This window comes from Molothrus aeneus, chromosome 5 (genome assembly GCF_037042795.1).
Source record: "Molothrus aeneus isolate 106 chromosome 5, BPBGC_Maene_1.0, whole genome shotgun sequence".
NCBI lineage: Eukaryota > Metazoa > Chordata > Aves > Passeriformes > Icteridae > Molothrus > Molothrus aeneus.
Genome location: NC_089650.1, coordinates 40,726,448 through 40,743,524, shown reverse-complemented (window position 1 = coordinate 40,743,524; position 17,077 = coordinate 40,726,448). Strand labels below are relative to the sequence as shown.

The 17,077-nt window shown below is 40.0% G+C and overlaps 1 protein-coding gene across 2 annotated transcripts in view; it reads right to left on the bottom strand.

The window, feature by feature from the left end:
- Positions 1–17,077, bottom strand: part of NELL2 (neural EGFL like 2) — a 134,412-nt gene that overhangs the window by 22,645 nt on the left and 94,690 nt on the right. For both annotated transcript variants that reach the window (XM_066550363.1, XM_066550364.1), the window contains exons 14-15: positions 16,194–16,316; positions 13,657–13,752 (exon numbers count right to left, since the gene is read on the bottom strand). In XM_066550363.1, the coding sequence (XP_066406460.1) occupies positions 13,657–13,752; positions 16,194–16,316 (219 nt within the window). The remainder of the gene's footprint in view (positions 1–13,656; positions 13,753–16,193; positions 16,317–17,077) is intronic.

Genomic DNA, 17,077 nt, shown 5'->3' with positions numbered 1-17,077 from the left:
TTTCATGTGTGGCAGTGGCAGTGCTCCAAAATTAGACAGAAATGTTATCAAAGGGAATTTTCCACTGACTGCTTCACCATGTGGCCCTGCTAACAATTCTTTGTTGTGAAAAATTGATCAATTACAGATCACACCAATAATTGAAACTATGCCTCCCATTGCACACTCAATGTCATCAAAGGAACTGTATTTGTAGCAAATACAAATTGAAATTCAGAGCACCTAATTGGCCATGAACTAGGTGCATTCATGAATACTGTAAAATAAAAATAATTTTTTTTCAGCTCTATTGTGTGACACTGATTATGCCAATCCTCATTAGAAAGACTAATTAAGAGGAATTGGGCCTTATTTGTAGTTGTTGACAAATAGGTGGTTTTGCTTTCACTGAGTTCATCATTCTCAGTACAGCATCTCATGTTAACTGTAACACATGCTTCTGTTTGCTCATTAGCCCTATCTTGAAAAAGAAAAGTACTTCTTTTCTCCAAGATAGCAAAATCACTTTTATACCTTGACATACCTGTTTCAGACACCTACTAGTATCTGAAAGTCACATCACTCCATCTGCACAAGAGAAACAGGACTAACAAACACACTAGTGGCCAGCTGCTAAAGATGGGGAAGGGTAGCTGAGTTCTAAGCAACAGGGAACTAATTTGAAAAGAGAAGAACTAGTTTTGCCAAATGTTACCTCTTTTCCAGTGGTGTGAAGGAAGCCTTCACTTGCACAGTGTACTGACAAAAGGTCTTGGGTTTCCTCAAGTCAGGAGTCAAGACAGTCATAACCATGAGTTAGGATGTCTACACATGAAAGGCTGATGCAACCAGCACATTCTCAGCCTTGTAAAAGGTTGTTTCAGATCAGCTCTGTTAAGAATTGCAGTAAATTCCCAAGCATTTAGTTCAGAGGTAAATTATGGAAAACAAACAAAAGAGCCCTCAAAGCAACTCAAACACAGCTTGGGGAACTAGGAATTGTTTTTGACACCCTGATTTTGAGCTTGGTCTCCTGCCACAGTCCTCTACTCTTTGGTCAGGTTATTGCACATAGTATATGTGTGCTAAAGTTTAAGAAATTCTTACATACATGTTCTTACCAGTGGTTTCTTACCAGGACTCTTAGTCCACAGACAACTAATTTGCATTGCTACTCCTGAACTGTCAAATCAGGTAGAGATTGTATAAAATTGCTGAAGCACAAAAAAAGGAAAAAAACCACACACATCATTCTTTCATGCTATAGCTGACAACAACTCATCAAGAAAACAATAAATACTCTCAATATAAGTATGAAAAAGCTGTAGAAACAGCTTAAAACTAAATCACTATTCCTTTGCTTGGGCTATAAACATATCATTGGCATGATATGTACAGAGACTGCAGACATCCTCATGTTGACAGCAAAAGGAAGAGCTCCATAGGGATACAGGACAATGACTGGCAGTGTTATAGATTTTAATTCCACTAATAGTTGAATGACTCATAATTTATGAGAGAGCTTACAGTGAGTGATGAAGGTCATCCCCATCTTCCTTATATAACAGAAGAAAATTCTATTATAATGCTGCCCAGCTGAACTATTCACATTCTATTTATAGCCCACTGTATTTTAAGAATGTAGTTGAAACTTTAGTTTTCATGTTTAATAAAGGACTTTTTTCCCCATAGCAAATAATAGCTAAGTAGTGGATACATTTAGATTTTTTTAGAAATAACATGAAAATCCTGTCTCCTTAGAGCTCTTTTGTAGTATTCTCTCTTCCCTGGTTTCTTTCTCCCCATTTTTTTTTTCTTAAAGTGCTACATATATGATTGGAGTTTTGCAACAAGCTAAAGAAAGATATAAAGAGAAAAAGGTAAGTATCCGTACATGACTCTTCAGCAAAGAAAAAATCTTTTGTGATTTAAAACTGTTGACAGTGAGGAAGGAAAGAAATCATATCCACCCAAGAAGCTGTGTCAGGCAAGGAATATGGAGAAAAAGACACAGAAGGATGAAGCAGCAAGGCATCTTTAGTTATAAAACTGAAAGGATGAGGTAAGCAGGGTTCATGCCTAAATCTAGAATGCACATTAAATTCAATATAGGCATTTTTTTTTAAATTCTTTCAAAGATTTTCTTTGAGAATAGTTATAAATAAAAATGAAAGCAAAGTAAAGCAAGTAAACATTCTAAGCTTCTAAAGTAGTTTCACTGCCATTTTTGAGCTTGTTTTTCCTATCTGAGAAAAATTCAGGTGAGAACAGGGAGCCTGATCTTCCTTTCAAACATTTCAAGCCGGCAAAAGTATCTGATCTGCAGAACCCTGGCTTACCTCTTTGCTTGCTGCAGATCTCATTGTTTACTCTCAAAGGCAAGTTTTAAACCTTTTTTTTTTTTCTCTATATAATGAGATAGCCAGTTTTGAAAATGCCCTCCGGGAAGGTCAAAGGGGTTTTTTTTAGGTTTTACAAATTCACTGACTTCCCACTGACAAACAATATGCTATAAACCCCACCATGTTTTCTCTCAGCTATTGACATATTTAACAGAGGGGCAAGGGGAGAAGAAATGAGATTATCTGCTACTGTCCTCTAATGGAAACTTTGTCACCTATTCAATTTTCCTTGTGTGGCTTGATCCCAAATCTGTAAAATGAGGAGAAAGTGAGGTACCATCTACCCCTTGCCCTTTCTCTCCCACCTGCTTTATTTGGTAGTACAGATAGAGCACAGAAGTCACAAGGACACTCACTGATAGTAACTGTCCATATTAGGGCTGATGTTATTTAATGCCTTCATTAATGCCATGGATGAAGGGATCGAGTGCACCCTCAGCACGTTTGCAGTGACACTGAGCTGAGTGGTGCAGTTGACACACCTGGAGCACAGGATGCCGTCCAGAGGGACCTGGACAGGCCTGAGCAGTGGGTCCATGGGAATCTCATGGGGTTTGACGAGACCAAGGGCAGGGTGCTGCACCTGGGTTGGGGCAAACCCTGGTATGAGCACAGGCTGGGGATGGACAGATGGAGAGCAGCCCTGCTGAGAAGGGCTGGGGGTGCTGGGCGAGGAGAGGCTGGACATGACCCAGAGAGTCAAAGCTGGGCATGGTCCAGTAAGCTAAACACATCCTGGGCTGCATCAAAAGAGACAGGATTAGACAGTCGAGGGAGGTGATTCTGCCCCTCCTCTGCCCCTCTACTCCACTCTGGAGAGACCTCACCCACAGTGCTGCAGCCAGCTATGGGGTCCCCACCACAGGGAGCTCATGGACCTGCTGGGGTGAGTCCACAGGAGATCCAACAAGATCATTAGAGGGATGAAGCACTTCTCCGATGAGGAAAGGCTGAGAGAATTTGAATTGTTCAGCCAGGAAAAGAGAAGACTTCAGGGTAACCTAATTGTGGCCTTCCAGCACCTGAAGGGAACTTAAAGGAAAGATTGGATGAGACAATTTACAAAGAGCATGCAGTGACAGAACAAAGGGGAATGGCTTGAAAACCATTCAAGTAGGTCTAAATCAGATGTTAGGAAGAAGTTATTTACTATGAGGGTGGTGCAGCTGGAAGAGGTTGCCCAGAGAAGCTGTGGATGCCCATTCCTGAAGGTGTTCAAGGCCGGGTTGGACAGAGCTCTGAGCAACCTGGTACAGGGAAAAGGGTCTCTGCCAACAGCAGAGGGGCTGGAACTAGATGCTCCTAAAGGTCCCTTCTAATCTCAATCATTCTATGTTTTTGTGATACTATGACTGAAGTCTTGCATTATTTTTTTTCAGACAGATCTCACAATGTAGACCACAAATATTTTTGTAGAAGTATAATAGCCCCCATACAGTTCTGCTGCTCTCTAAGGATGTTTGATTTTTACAGATACTTGAAATACTAGTCTGATATAGCACCAGCACCCAGTCATTAACTTCATATTGTTATACATTCTCAAGGAAAATATTTGGAAAAAGGGAAGAGCAGGAAGTTGTTTTGTACACAAACACGAGTTTCAGAATCTCACAAACAGCTTATCTACACCATTTATGCCAAGTTTGCAACCCATCCATTGGCTGCACATGTCTATCTTTCTGTAGCCTTAATTAACACTTGGAACATTGTTAACAGAGCATTCCTTGCAGGAATGGCACATTCTCCAGGGGTTAGCTGAACACAGTTTCTGAGATTGCCAATCATGTTTTCTTTTTCTGTTTTAAACTTCCTCTTAATAGTAAATACAAAGACTTGGCTTTTATGGGAGCATAGTTAGCTGAAGTTTGCTGAAATTATTAATTATAATAACAATTGAAATGTCAATAATTTATTATTTGCTAGATTCTTATCAGTATTGAGGAATATACAGTATTCTCTTTTGAGCAACACTCCTTTCTGAATCTAAACTTGAACTGTAAACATCACAGACTCAGGTTTCTATGCTTATTTCTGAATAAAAACCTACAAATTTATTAATCTTTTCCATGAGGAAAAAAATCTTATGGAGAAGAGTTTCAGCAGAAACTCTGTGCTGTAGTTTCTGGTACTCTCTGTAAATGATCTTCCAAATTATTTTGAGCTGGAGAATAAACTTTAACCACTTTATGCCCTTCACACAAATGAATGGAGAATCTTCAGGCAAGACAAAGGGAACACAGATGCTATGTTGAGTTTGCATGGTCAGGTTTTCTAAGGCAGAGAGGCTACAGCAGTGGCTGCTGTGAGAAGTTGTCTGAAGCTTTCCCCATGTCCAAGAGAGCCAACACCAGCCCCCTCCAAGACGGACTTGCCACCGGCCAAGCCCAAGCTGGGATAGTGTATTTAAGAAGGGGAAAAAGGTACAACACAGTTAGCTACTGCAGAGTTTATCAACAGAAGAGAAGCTGGAAAGATGATGATTCCTAACCTCATGATTTATGTAAGGCTTATCAAGAAGACTACAGGAACAAAAATACAGGAACCAAAAGCACTCTCTGCTCCAGAGCAGACAAAGAGATTTTTCAGAAACGTTCTAGGAATATCAGATTTCACAGTACAAATTAGGCCTGTCTGCCTGGAACAGTCACGCTCTGTGAGTGGGGTTATTTCTCCCTATTTATCTCCAGTCAGAAGCAGATACAGATATTGTGCCCTATGCAGTACATCAGGAAACTCCATTAACCAGAAGCATGTAAGCAGTGCAGAAGTCCAAATTCCTAGGATTACTGTTCTGAGAAACTATTTCTCTGAAACTGAGGCAAGTAAAAAAAAATATTAAAAAAAAAATAAATTTCCAAGTTCTGAAAGGACTTGGTGATACCACCAAGATATTGGATTTGACAGTTCAAGGGAGCCCAGTTCAGTATTTGAGTGAGTCATTGCTCTTATGCACATACAGTGTCTAAGTAGCTACTACATACAGTCGCTCAAAAGGTAAAATTTAATCGTTTTCACCCTGGGCAACACGAAAAGTATAGTAAAGTGACTGTGCAAATAACTGTGTTGATTTTAGCCTACTCCTTACAAGTTCTTGGTTGCATTTCAAAAGTCACCTTATATTTTGAAAGCATTAAAAATTTTTACAACCACAAGGAAAGCAGCACTGTTATCCCTCAGATGAGTGGTACATTTATATGGCTTTGTAAGGATATACCTCATACAGCCATATCCTGCTAACCTCTCCGCAAGTCACCAAAAAAATTCTACTTGAGGATGCTTATTTCAAATTGCATAATTGTAGTTCATTGATACGACTGCAGAACACAAATTATACATTCAAAATTCATTATTAAGGTTCCTGGAAATTTATCATAGTGACATATTAGTGTAAGTAAGAACTAGCCACTATGCTTAAAGAAGACACAGAAGCTGGTGTTATAGGATTCTTCCCATAAGTTTGCTCATGATTGTACTATCTGCTTTTCCTATGGACAACACTAAACACACTAGTTATGTGCATTGCCCCAATAAACCAAGGCTAGCTCAAACACTGTTCTAGCTTCTGAAATGAGTAGCTGACATGCAACATAGCCATCTTTGAGAATGGCAAGACTGTAATGCAGACTACTCGTTACTCACCCTGTGCAAGCTGAGGAATGACTTTATGTAGCAGAGATGCAATTTATAAAGCATGTTTCAACATCCTCAGCAAAATCATTACATTATTTTTAGCAGCTGGGCCCTGTCTCTTTCTTCTGAAATGGAAACCACAGAAGATATTATTAAATGAAGCGTAATTCAGAAGTGTTTCCATTTCAGAGATTCAGCTCCCAAGGATAAAAAGCACACCCTGTTAACGTTTAGGTTAAGCCTGTTTAAATAGGACATTGAGATCTCTGTATTTTCATCTATATTCAAGCTACGGCTGGAAAGCTGAAACCTCTGAACCCAACATGCCACATATCCAAATTTCAACAGGGCAGGAAGCTAGGAGACTTGCCAAGGAAATGGAGAGCACTTGGAAGTACTCAAAGAAGAAAAATGGCAATGATTCCCCAAGGCTATGGCAACAAAGTCCAGCAATGAGCTGGACATGTAGTAAACTGGATCTCAACTACTTGCAAGGCACAATTGAGTTTCTTTGGGCTCTGTTCAGGGCGATTTTTGAGGATTTTTTTTTGGTTTTTTTTTTTTTTTTTGCATGCACCAAAGGAAAAGCTTATATTAGCTCACAAACTTTGAAAATTACTGTCATTGAAATGCAAGACTTTCAGTGACTCCAAAGGCCTGACTTTCAGAACATAATGAATTCCTATGGCACACTGGCATCTTTTAAAATGTTTTATGCCGCAAATCATGCTTAAGAACTATTTGTTTGCAGAAGTTTTTTCTAGACTCTATAGAGTAGCTCAACTTCCTCTTATTTCCACGAATTCAAGTCAGACCTTAATGCAAATAGAATATTCCCTGACAAAAATATCCTCTAACTTCTAAATTTCAAACTTAGGAGCCCAAAACCAGGAACCTGAATACTCAAGACACCAAATTCCAAACAAGTCCAGTGGACTGTGAAAACAAATAAAACTGGGGAGGTGTCCCTTCTTACTCTTGCTTTGGACAGTCCATGCCTGTGTTCCCTTTATGTTTATTCCACTTCTCTTGCTCCCTTCTTCTGTTTGTTCCTTCACTAAACCCCCCAGCAATCCCTTAAGGATTTCAGAGAATGAAAATATTAGCCCTAATGTGCTTTCTGCTCAAAGAGTCTCTTGTTATACTCATCTACCCCAGGACACAACTGGCTTCCCCTGCTAGACTATGAAGGGCACACATCTTACTCCAGCTTTGTGCAGGACCTTGCACACTTATACCACAAAATTCAGCCTCTTGGTTTTATTGTTATAAATCCCAATCTGCTATCAGTAACTTAAAACAGAGCAAATGGCAGATTCCTGAGTTGCTCAGAAAGTTTTGACTGTGATACTCTCACAGCTTACAGACAGTGAAGCCAAGAATTCTTAAGAATTCTGCCAAAAGTCATTTTGGTTCGTAAAGCCTTGTTTCAAACTCTATAGGCTTCAAATACCATTTGTGTCACAGCTTTACCTTCAGAGCCTACCTGGCCACAAGATGATGGTGGTTGTTTGAACTGAACACAAGGGATCAAGAGCTTAAATGGAAGCCGTTCTCTTGTCATGCTGAAAGTACTAAACCACTTCATTTTTGCAAACTCATCCAAATTAACAAGCTCTCTGGTTACTTTGACAAAGTCTTCTTTTCCAATACAAATAAAACATTTTTCCTAATAACTGGGAAATCATAATTAGAAGATTTTCACAAGCTTTCTTTGAAACAGAAGTAAAAACAGCCTTTAATACCCTGAGGTCTATTAGGGTCAGTGCACATGAAAAAACTTATCTGGATTTGCTGAGAAGAGTAATAGTTATGCATATTAATTATATAGCTTATATAGATTATTTAGCTTATACAGAAAGTAGCACAAAACTGACAAGGTCTGATCTACAACAATTATTTATCAAAACCACTTCTCTGGGTCATATTTCAGCATGCTGAACCACAAATGTTGCAAGAATCTGTTTTAGCAACATCCCTTAAGGGGGAAGTTTTCCATACATGGAAAAGAAAAAGGAGAAAAAATGCAGAGATCCAAATAATATCTTTTACTTGTCTTTGGCTATTTCTGATAAGAGCTCAGGTGAGAGAGGGTCATCTCACCCTCATCTCACAGTCACCACTTTTTTCCATAAATTCAGTTACACCTTTAATTAAGCCAAATATTAGTAATAATGTATGGCTGAATTAATGTAGAATCTCTAAGCTAAAATTTTTCTCAATTGTTGCTTTCAAAGGTAACAGCTTTGTCTGCCAGTTTATTTTCAGCAGCTTGAATGTGGATTGTTTAGTAACAGGTGGACATGATTCCTGCAATAACCAAGGAAAATTCATTAGCAGGAAATTCAAATAGCAGAAAATCATCCAAAAACTTGCAGCCACCTGTTAACAAAATCTACATCAAAACACTACTAGTAGCACACTCTGCTTTTTTATCTCATGCATAATTAAAAGCTATCCACAGGAATACTCAAAGCACAAAACAAGTGTGGAAACTCAAAAAAGAAGCTGACAAGCAGCAAAAATGCAGTAATCTTGTATGCATACACTAATAGATACGCATATATAGTAGGAGAACAGGTTCACCAGATTAATGGAGAGTTGCAGTAACATCAAGCAAATCTAACAAAGTAATCCTGTTCTGAGTTCTAAATCTAATAAACTTCAAATACCATTTAAGACAGAGCTTAAAAATGCCAATTGAAGAATTCAAAATTTTGCAATCAAAGAAGACAGTATTAAATCAGGTATTTTGAAAAAGTTTACCAGGCACAAATACATTTGGATTTACTTGGTAGTCTCATCTCTACACTGCAGAAAGCTGCTCTACTTGATAAACTGCTGGTGTGCCTTATAAAACTTTAAATTTTTTTAATCTATAAACCCCACTTCCCTAAGCCAATGAATGTATCTCCAACATCAATAATGTCTCAATCTGTATCCTTTGGGAGGAGACACAGAAATTCTCCCACTAATTTTTGTGACTTGATGACTTTTAGCCTAGTTTTTATGGCTTAATACCATTTTTTTAAAAATGTGGTATAGGCTGATATATCTGCATATGATTCTTCCATCTGCTGCGTCATTCCACTGGTCCATTTCCACATAACACAGGTCATGATTATTCTAAAAGGCTCCCAACAGATCATTCAAAGGTGTTGTAACAGCCCCATGTGCTCTGTTAACTGTAAGACAGTCCACAGTGAATACAGCACATTGAAATAGCCAACCAGCAGTAACAGTTGATTCTCCTTCTTGTGTTTCCAACAGAAATGAGACTCCTGCTGATGCCCCAGAAGCCCCATTTTGGAAGCAAAAAAATTGTATGAACCTCCTCTTACTTACATAGGACTTCACTTCTCTTTACAAATCTAGCAGAATTTAGGCTGCACAAGCAGGACCTAAGCATGGACAGCATCATCCCTCTCAGGCTTTGGGAGAAATATAGATACTGATTGAGTATGCAAAGATGGGTTTTGGAAAGGAAATTCTAAACAGTGAGATGCTCAACACCTCCTTTTTTGGTCTTTTTAGGTAAGATTTGCCTTCAGGTGTCCCAGGTCACCAAGACCAGTGGAAAATTCTGTCTGAAGCAAGAAAAATCTGCCCATGGTGGAGAAGGATCAATATCTAAATAAACTGGAAAAAAACACAGGTCAATCAAACCTGACTGGATGCACCCAGGATTGCTGAGGAAGCTGGATCATGTCACACTTGAGGCCAACCTGAATTGTCTTTGAAAGGTCAGGGTGACTGAAAGAAGCTCCTCAGAAACGGAAGAAAGAAAATACTCTTCCTATCTTTGAAAAAGGCAAGGATCCAGAGAACTATAGATTAGTCAGTCTTACCTCCACCCTGGGAATATTATGGTATCCTCTAAACAGGATTAAGGACAAGAAAGTAATTTGGAACAGACAACACTGATTTATGAAGAGGAATAAAGATGACTAGGTTTGGTGAAAGGGAGAAGAGCAGTACATGTTGGTTACCTTAGTAAAATTTTTGATACTCACATAACATCCTGAGACAAGCTAAAAAGTGCAGGCTAAATAAATAGACAGAGAGATAGACAGAAAACCTGCAGAGTGCCCAGTGTCAGAGAGCTCTGATCAGCTGTACAACATCCATTTGGAGACTAGTCACTTATCAAACATACACCAAGGTAAACACCAGGCGCTGGGCCAGGACCGTTTAACATCTGCTCAATAAGGCAGAGAGCACCCTCAGCACATTTTCAGATTACTGGAAATTTGGAGGAGAAGTTGCTACACCAGATTTAATGATAGTGACATTCAGAGGGACCTCCACAGGCTTGAGAAACTGGCCACTGGGAATTTCTTCAAGTTCAGAGGGAAATGCAAAGTCCTACAACAATTAAGAAACAACCTCAGGCACCAGAAGGGCAGTGGAAAAGCTACTTGATTGAAACCAACCTGGAGGTTGGTGCACATGAGCTGAATATGAGGCAGCATTGTGCACTTGTAGCAAAGGCGGCCAACAACCTCCAGAGTTGCATTAGGATGAGTACTGCCAGCAGGTCACGGGACATGATCGTGCCCCCCTATTTCATACTGCTAGATCCTCTCTGGAGTGCTGGATCTTGCACTGTTTTCCCTAGTACAGGACAGACATGGAGCAAAGCCAGTGCAGTGCAGTGAAGATGATTTATGGATTAGAGCACCTGTCATACCAGGAGAGGCTAATAGAGCTGAGATGCTCAGCCTGGAAATGAAAAGGCTGAAGGGAAACTTGTAACCGTGTAAAAATACCTAACAGCGATGGAAGAAGCTAGAAACTCTCAGTCACGTCCAGAAAAGGGACTAGGGACATGGCAAATTTTATGTGAACATAATGAAAATAATTTTTTTGTACTCTGAGGGTGATTGAAAACTGGAATTGGTTGCCCAGAGAATTTGTGGAGTCTCCAACCCTAAAAACACTCCAAATCCAACAGGGCACAGTCCTGTATGCCAGCTGTAGAAGCTAGTTTTATTTGACCCTGCTCTGAGCAGGGGGGTGAGACAAGATGATCTCCAGAAGTCCCTTCCAACTTCATCCTTTCTTTTCTATGATTTTGAGAAATGATTTAAACAGAACTCCTAAACCACCTTTTACAGAAGGAAACAGTAAGAACTGATGATTGCATTTTCTAGGTTATTGTTGGGGTGTGGATTCAATCTCCTGATAATTAATTCATAGGTTCGGCAGCTGCCGACAATGTCTACGTAACTGAATATTTTAAGTTTAAAATCCCAGGATTCTTCAATAAGCAGTTTTAAAATATGTGTATCATAAACAGAAATAAGTGATGTGCAATTTTAAAACAAATTTGGCACCTTTACATGAATCTTCCCCCTTCTCTGTATGCGACAGCAATGGAAGACATCTGCCTAGAGAAGATTGCATCACCTTTGCAGACACAGAGACTGTTCAAAGGGAAGCTTCCAGCATAAATTATTTGTAGTACGAACATCTTGAAACATTTCAAGCCTAACGAGGAGTACCTTCAGCAAAACTCAGCTACATTTGCTATGAGTGAATGTGTACTGTTTGAAGCTCCAGTTTTCTTTTAAGGCTATATACAGCACCCTCTTTCTTACAGTGCAGTCTCAAAAAAAAATCAGCTTTTACTCTTTACCCACCAGATACTTCATCCATTCGCCACTCTCACCATATTTCAGATTGCATGTTTCAAAGCCATGCACAAGTAGATGATGATCCTACTCTGCATATTAGTCTCCACATGAGCTCACCAGACCTGTGCTCCTGTTGCCGACCTCTAGCATTATTTATTTCTACAGCAGGAAAAAAATACCATGTTCAACAGAAATTAAACAGGAGAGAGGGTCTTCTCCTCAGAAAACTAAGCTATGAAATTGGTTTGGGGCTGGCAATTGGCTCCACATCATAGCAACATTATCACTAGCTATGTGATATCCGGTCACCACCATACTAACTTGATATTAAACATTGAGATCAGGTATTCAGAAAGGCACAAGATGTGCTCCAAGCCTCTGCCTGCCTCCCTATATGTTTCCTGAAGGGCAGGGAGGATGGAAGTTAGGCCAGCAGTTCAGATTCTTTTGAAAGACATTTGGGGCTGAATGCAGTTAATCTAACTTAAGTCAGCTTAAGGTACTTGAATTTACTAGACTGGGGACTGAGTGTCCCTGGTTTGTCCTATAAAGAAGGGAGTATAGGCAGGACTTCCAGGGTCAATTCTAAAAAGCCAGTAAGGTCTCTCTTTGATAGTGACTATTAATATTGACTATAGAAGGAAACTAAGGAGAATATGCTTCCAGTCTACACACTTCAGGATAGGAGTACAAAGCTGCAGGAGATGATTATGCACTTTGAAACTATACATGTTATATTTAGTTGAAACCAGGAGAGCAGTTCAAGGAGCATATAAGACAGCTATCACTAAAACAAATTAACTGCTTTAATACTTCAGCAATATCTTAGCATACAATTTATTCCAAGCAGTGTTACAATGGAGTGACCTTGGTACCCTGTACTATGGTATGTACAGTCTGTAAAATAGCGAGCAATATTTGAAAACTTGTTCTTTTAACATTGTTTTAGAAATACATGAGCAATTAGGATGCTGCTTTTCACATAGCAGCCCTTGTTTGTTCTGTGGGAATATCTGATCAAATACAGAAGAATGAAAACAACCACATTTCTCACCTCTCAAATAGACCAGATAATACAGAATTCAGACTGGTCTGTGTTTTTCATTAAACAAGATATGTTTACAAGTCAAATGAAAGCAATACTTGCTCAAATGACCTCCTTTCTACTGTTTGGAAGATTTATTGAAGGCAATATAGAACAGCAACAATAGTCAATCACAGGTGGCAGACTGCCCTTTTATTAGGCATACTGAAGCCAATTAATCTAAGAAAGCTTTCTCCCTTTACCTCCTGGAGGCAAGTATGCTTAGAATGCACTTAAAAATTCTGCAGCAATAAAGGTGCTGAAGCTATTAATTTGAACTTTGAAAAATTATTTACAGGCACTTGAGATGCTAAGAATTAACATTCTCCATACTCTACTGGGCAATATAATTTGATTAGATCTAAGACTTAAAAAATAAAGTTCTAAAACAAAGCCTTGTGATACTGCCATCCTCAGGGGTAGCAGGGGAAGATAAAGGAATGCTTGTGAAAGGAGGTAAAAGCAGTAGGAACACTGAAACCTGCCTTAACACTGAGTAAAATAAGCTGGGTTAATCACAAGTCTTCAAATAAGGTTGCAAATGAAGGTGGGTTACTGAACTGGGAACACATATACAGCACAAAAGTAATCAGTTACTTAAATTTATTTCCAGATGTCAGATTATCTGTTATTTATATAAGACACCAAAGGCCATTTGAGGTGAAAAGCAAGTCCGTAATAATCTTATTAATTATGAAACATCAAAACCCAAGATGTCTTAATTCATGTTCTAATTTTTGCAGTCCATGTGCTTCTAATTAGAATTGCTGTAATATATTCTCTTGGGAAGCATATAAGAAAAGTGAGTAACGTTTTAGTGGCAGCTTCCTCTTTTAGGGCAGAACCTTAAATTCTCCTTTATTCTTGGATTACTTGAAACATCCTCCTTGGATTATCTTCATTGTAAATTAAGTTATAATCTTACCAGTTTCACAGCTGGGCCCAGTGAAGCCTTGTGGGCAGGCACACACATTGGAAGCAATGCAGGCTCCTCCGTTTCTGCACCCGTCTTTGCAAAATGCTGCAAGATGCAAAAGCACAGTGTCAGGGTAAGAGAATCCCACTCAGCAGCCCTGCAGGTGGGCACAGTCTGCCAGCAGGCTGGCACAGAACGCCGCCCGTGTGGCACAGAGTGCAGACACTGCCTCCTCCCAAGGATAGAGGTCACAAAGAGATGGTTTATGGCCCCCCTGCCTCACTGGCCAGATGGGCTGACAAGCTACAGAAGGAGATTAGAGTAAATCATCTGAAGACAACAGCTCCCATATGTGCTCCTTCACATGCACTGGGAAGCAGTGAAAGACAACATCTTCCCTTGGAACAGACTCTTTCCTAGGGCAGTGCTGGTCTGTTCTGCTGCCCAAATAAAGGCCTGAACATAACAGGCACAAACTGTCTGGCTACCTCAGTCCTTTATTAAGTAATTTAATAGAAACAATAAAAATACTAATTTTGTTTCAAGGGATTCTGAAGAACTTTGAAACTTTTAGCATTTACAGCTTAAAGTCAATCCTTGGGTTTGTTCTTTGGCATGCTGCGCTTACGTATTTTTGGTGTAGCATTCTCCAGGAGTGTGTGCTTTCAAGAGCCACTTCTGTAGACCCAGAAATGCAACCAACTCTGCTTGAAAACATAGTAGCTGTTAGTTGTTCTGATAGCATCTGCAATATGGAATTGGAAATGCTCTGGCCAGAAGAAACTGTAGGTGAAACTAGGCATCTGGAAGTTATAGCCAACACAAAGAGCTGCTTCGGGGCACTGGTCTAGCCCTGCCAGAGGTAACCAGCCAGAGGTGCCAGGCTTTGGTTTGCAGCTGCTCTGTGTAACTGCAGCACTGATGAGCTCTTATGGCTGAGGGAAAACTGTTATCTGCTGCTATCCAGCTCTCAGTTTTGAGACACCAGCCCTGTGGTGAGGGAGCATTGCCACTGAGACACGTAAGCTTCCTGATCCAGAGGTGCATCGTGCACAGGACTGCAGCTGGTAGCACAGTGCATTGAAAGCTGCCAAAGACATGGGGGCAAGAGGCATATCCAGGTCTCTTTGACAGACACTGGCATCCGAGCCAGGGCTGCGGAGAAGTACATGTCTCAGATTTCAATACACAGTCTTAGAGCCTTCTCCTGCATACTGTCTTCTCAATATTGAGGAGGGAGGGCAGGTATATTCTTTTCTTTCACAGTGGGGCCAGGTGCCCTCTGAATTGTCAGATCTGCAGTCAGAGCCCTTACTCAGAAGAGCTGAACACAGTGCTACAGGGTTATGCACCTTCTCTTTGATCCAAAGAATCTTTTAGTAGCTGACTCCCCTCCAGCAGAATAATTTGGGACTACTACCAAGCACAGGGCAGGAATGAGCTGTGTTCTTCTGAAAGAAGTTGCTTTGGGTTTAAACCTCATCAGGGTAAGACTTTCTTCTTACTCCCCAGAGAGTCCAGCACAAAAGGACATATTTGCTGACACATGTCCCTCTACCCATGTGTTTGACTGGAAGTGAACCAGGGTGCGATGTTTTACAAAGAGCTTTTCTTTGGTAATATAGAAAAATTGTACTGTTAATCAGGTGATGGAATAACTAGTGGTAAGACCTTAATCAGACTTAGCAATTAAAGAAATTCTGGGTTGCTTAGATTTGGCAATAGACAGCAGCAGAAGGCATCTATGTGACATTACCAATGTTAGCTCTGGACTTTTAGATTCTATGAGATCAAGAGCACCAAGGCCCAACCTCAAGGAACACTGGCTGTGATATTGCTGCATCTGTCCCACTTCTCACATCTGAGCTTATTCCCCTACAGCTACAATACTTTTATTTTCAAGCACTCTCTATATCCTGTGGTCAGAGCTTGAGAAATTCCAAGGATTTGGGCCCAGCTACCAAGTATAATTTCTTCTGATGTGAAATGCAACAGGAATAAAAGCAGTCTTGTACCTCTGGGAAAGCATCTTTTTAAGACTAGAAATTTAAGTCCTAATATTTAGCAGTGAATCAGAATGTTAGAATACACATTAGAAAACACTGCCTCACTTGTAGTGGAAGTTTTGTATGCCCATGTCTACTGCTTTTCTCACTTAGGATAACAAGACATACCAAACAATTTTTAGTTCATCCAAGTAAAACAGCAAGTCACTGACCACGGACAATATAAATCTGACAATGTTTTCACAGACTAAGTTTTTTGGTAACTGCAGGCCTCCTTGAATGCTGTACCATATATAGAAACTGCTGACACAAAAAATGAAACATAACTACTTCAAATTTTAGAGCCTAATATCTCTGTATGCATCATCTTCAAATTACTGCAGACTGCCAATGCAAAGTCAGTGTATATAAGCCTGTGAAGATCATATAGGTGAAGGACCCAAGTGCCTAGCTTGGCGTTTTGTCTCTCTTGTTCAAGGCAAACTACCAGAACTGCATCAACAATGACAGAGCATCTCTTTCAGGTTTCCAGCAGCTTACCTTTGCAGATGGTGCCATTTCCCGTGTACCCTGGCTTGCAGACGCAGTTGTGCCCACCCACGGTGTTAAAGCAGAGTGCATTCTCATCACAGTTGTGCTGGTTTGTTACACATTCGTCATGCTCTGAAAAGGGAAGCAAGAATGGTCCTGAATTTTTAAAAACCACAACAAAATAGGAGATTTGTATAGGTTTCCAGATTAGAAAAGAGAAACACAGTAGTATTTACTGGCAATGTATCCTATGTGAACGTGTAACCATGGGACAGGCAGGGTATCTATTTTTATCCCATACTAGTATGTAGTAACTGCACTGCAGTTCCACCTTCATTAACAGGGAGCCACCATCATTACACTTTCTATGTGGGCTACAGTATTCTCTTAAACATTTGCCGAAGAGCTGGCTAGCATACTGAAAAACCATATGCTACTTCTACTGTGTAATTTATTCATGCAGGTTGATCTTATGTGGGATTCTTTGGGTTTCCTTCAGAAAGCTGACTAACGGTGTGAGACGCACGCTCCAATCTGCAAACGCCGTGGTTAGCAGAAGGCAGGTCTTCAAAGTGCAGCCCATGTTTTCCTTCCCCTCAGCCCATACAAAGCACTTTATTTAGATGAAATAAATAACCTGGAAACAGAGGTCTGCCTGCTTTTCAAGGGGCTTCTAGCATGGTATGTCTTAGCACCGGAGTGTGATGGATGAGACTCCTCAGTCTGGTGACTAGGACATGCTAGGAAATATCCCTTTTGGGAATAAATTAACAGTCTGGAGAATGTGATTTTGTGTTGGCTTGTAGTGCACTACTTAATCTGGAAAAAAAGAGCATTGCTTAAGTATTTAGGGTACAGAACTTTTTAATGTTTTAGCTTGTGATTTTTAAGAA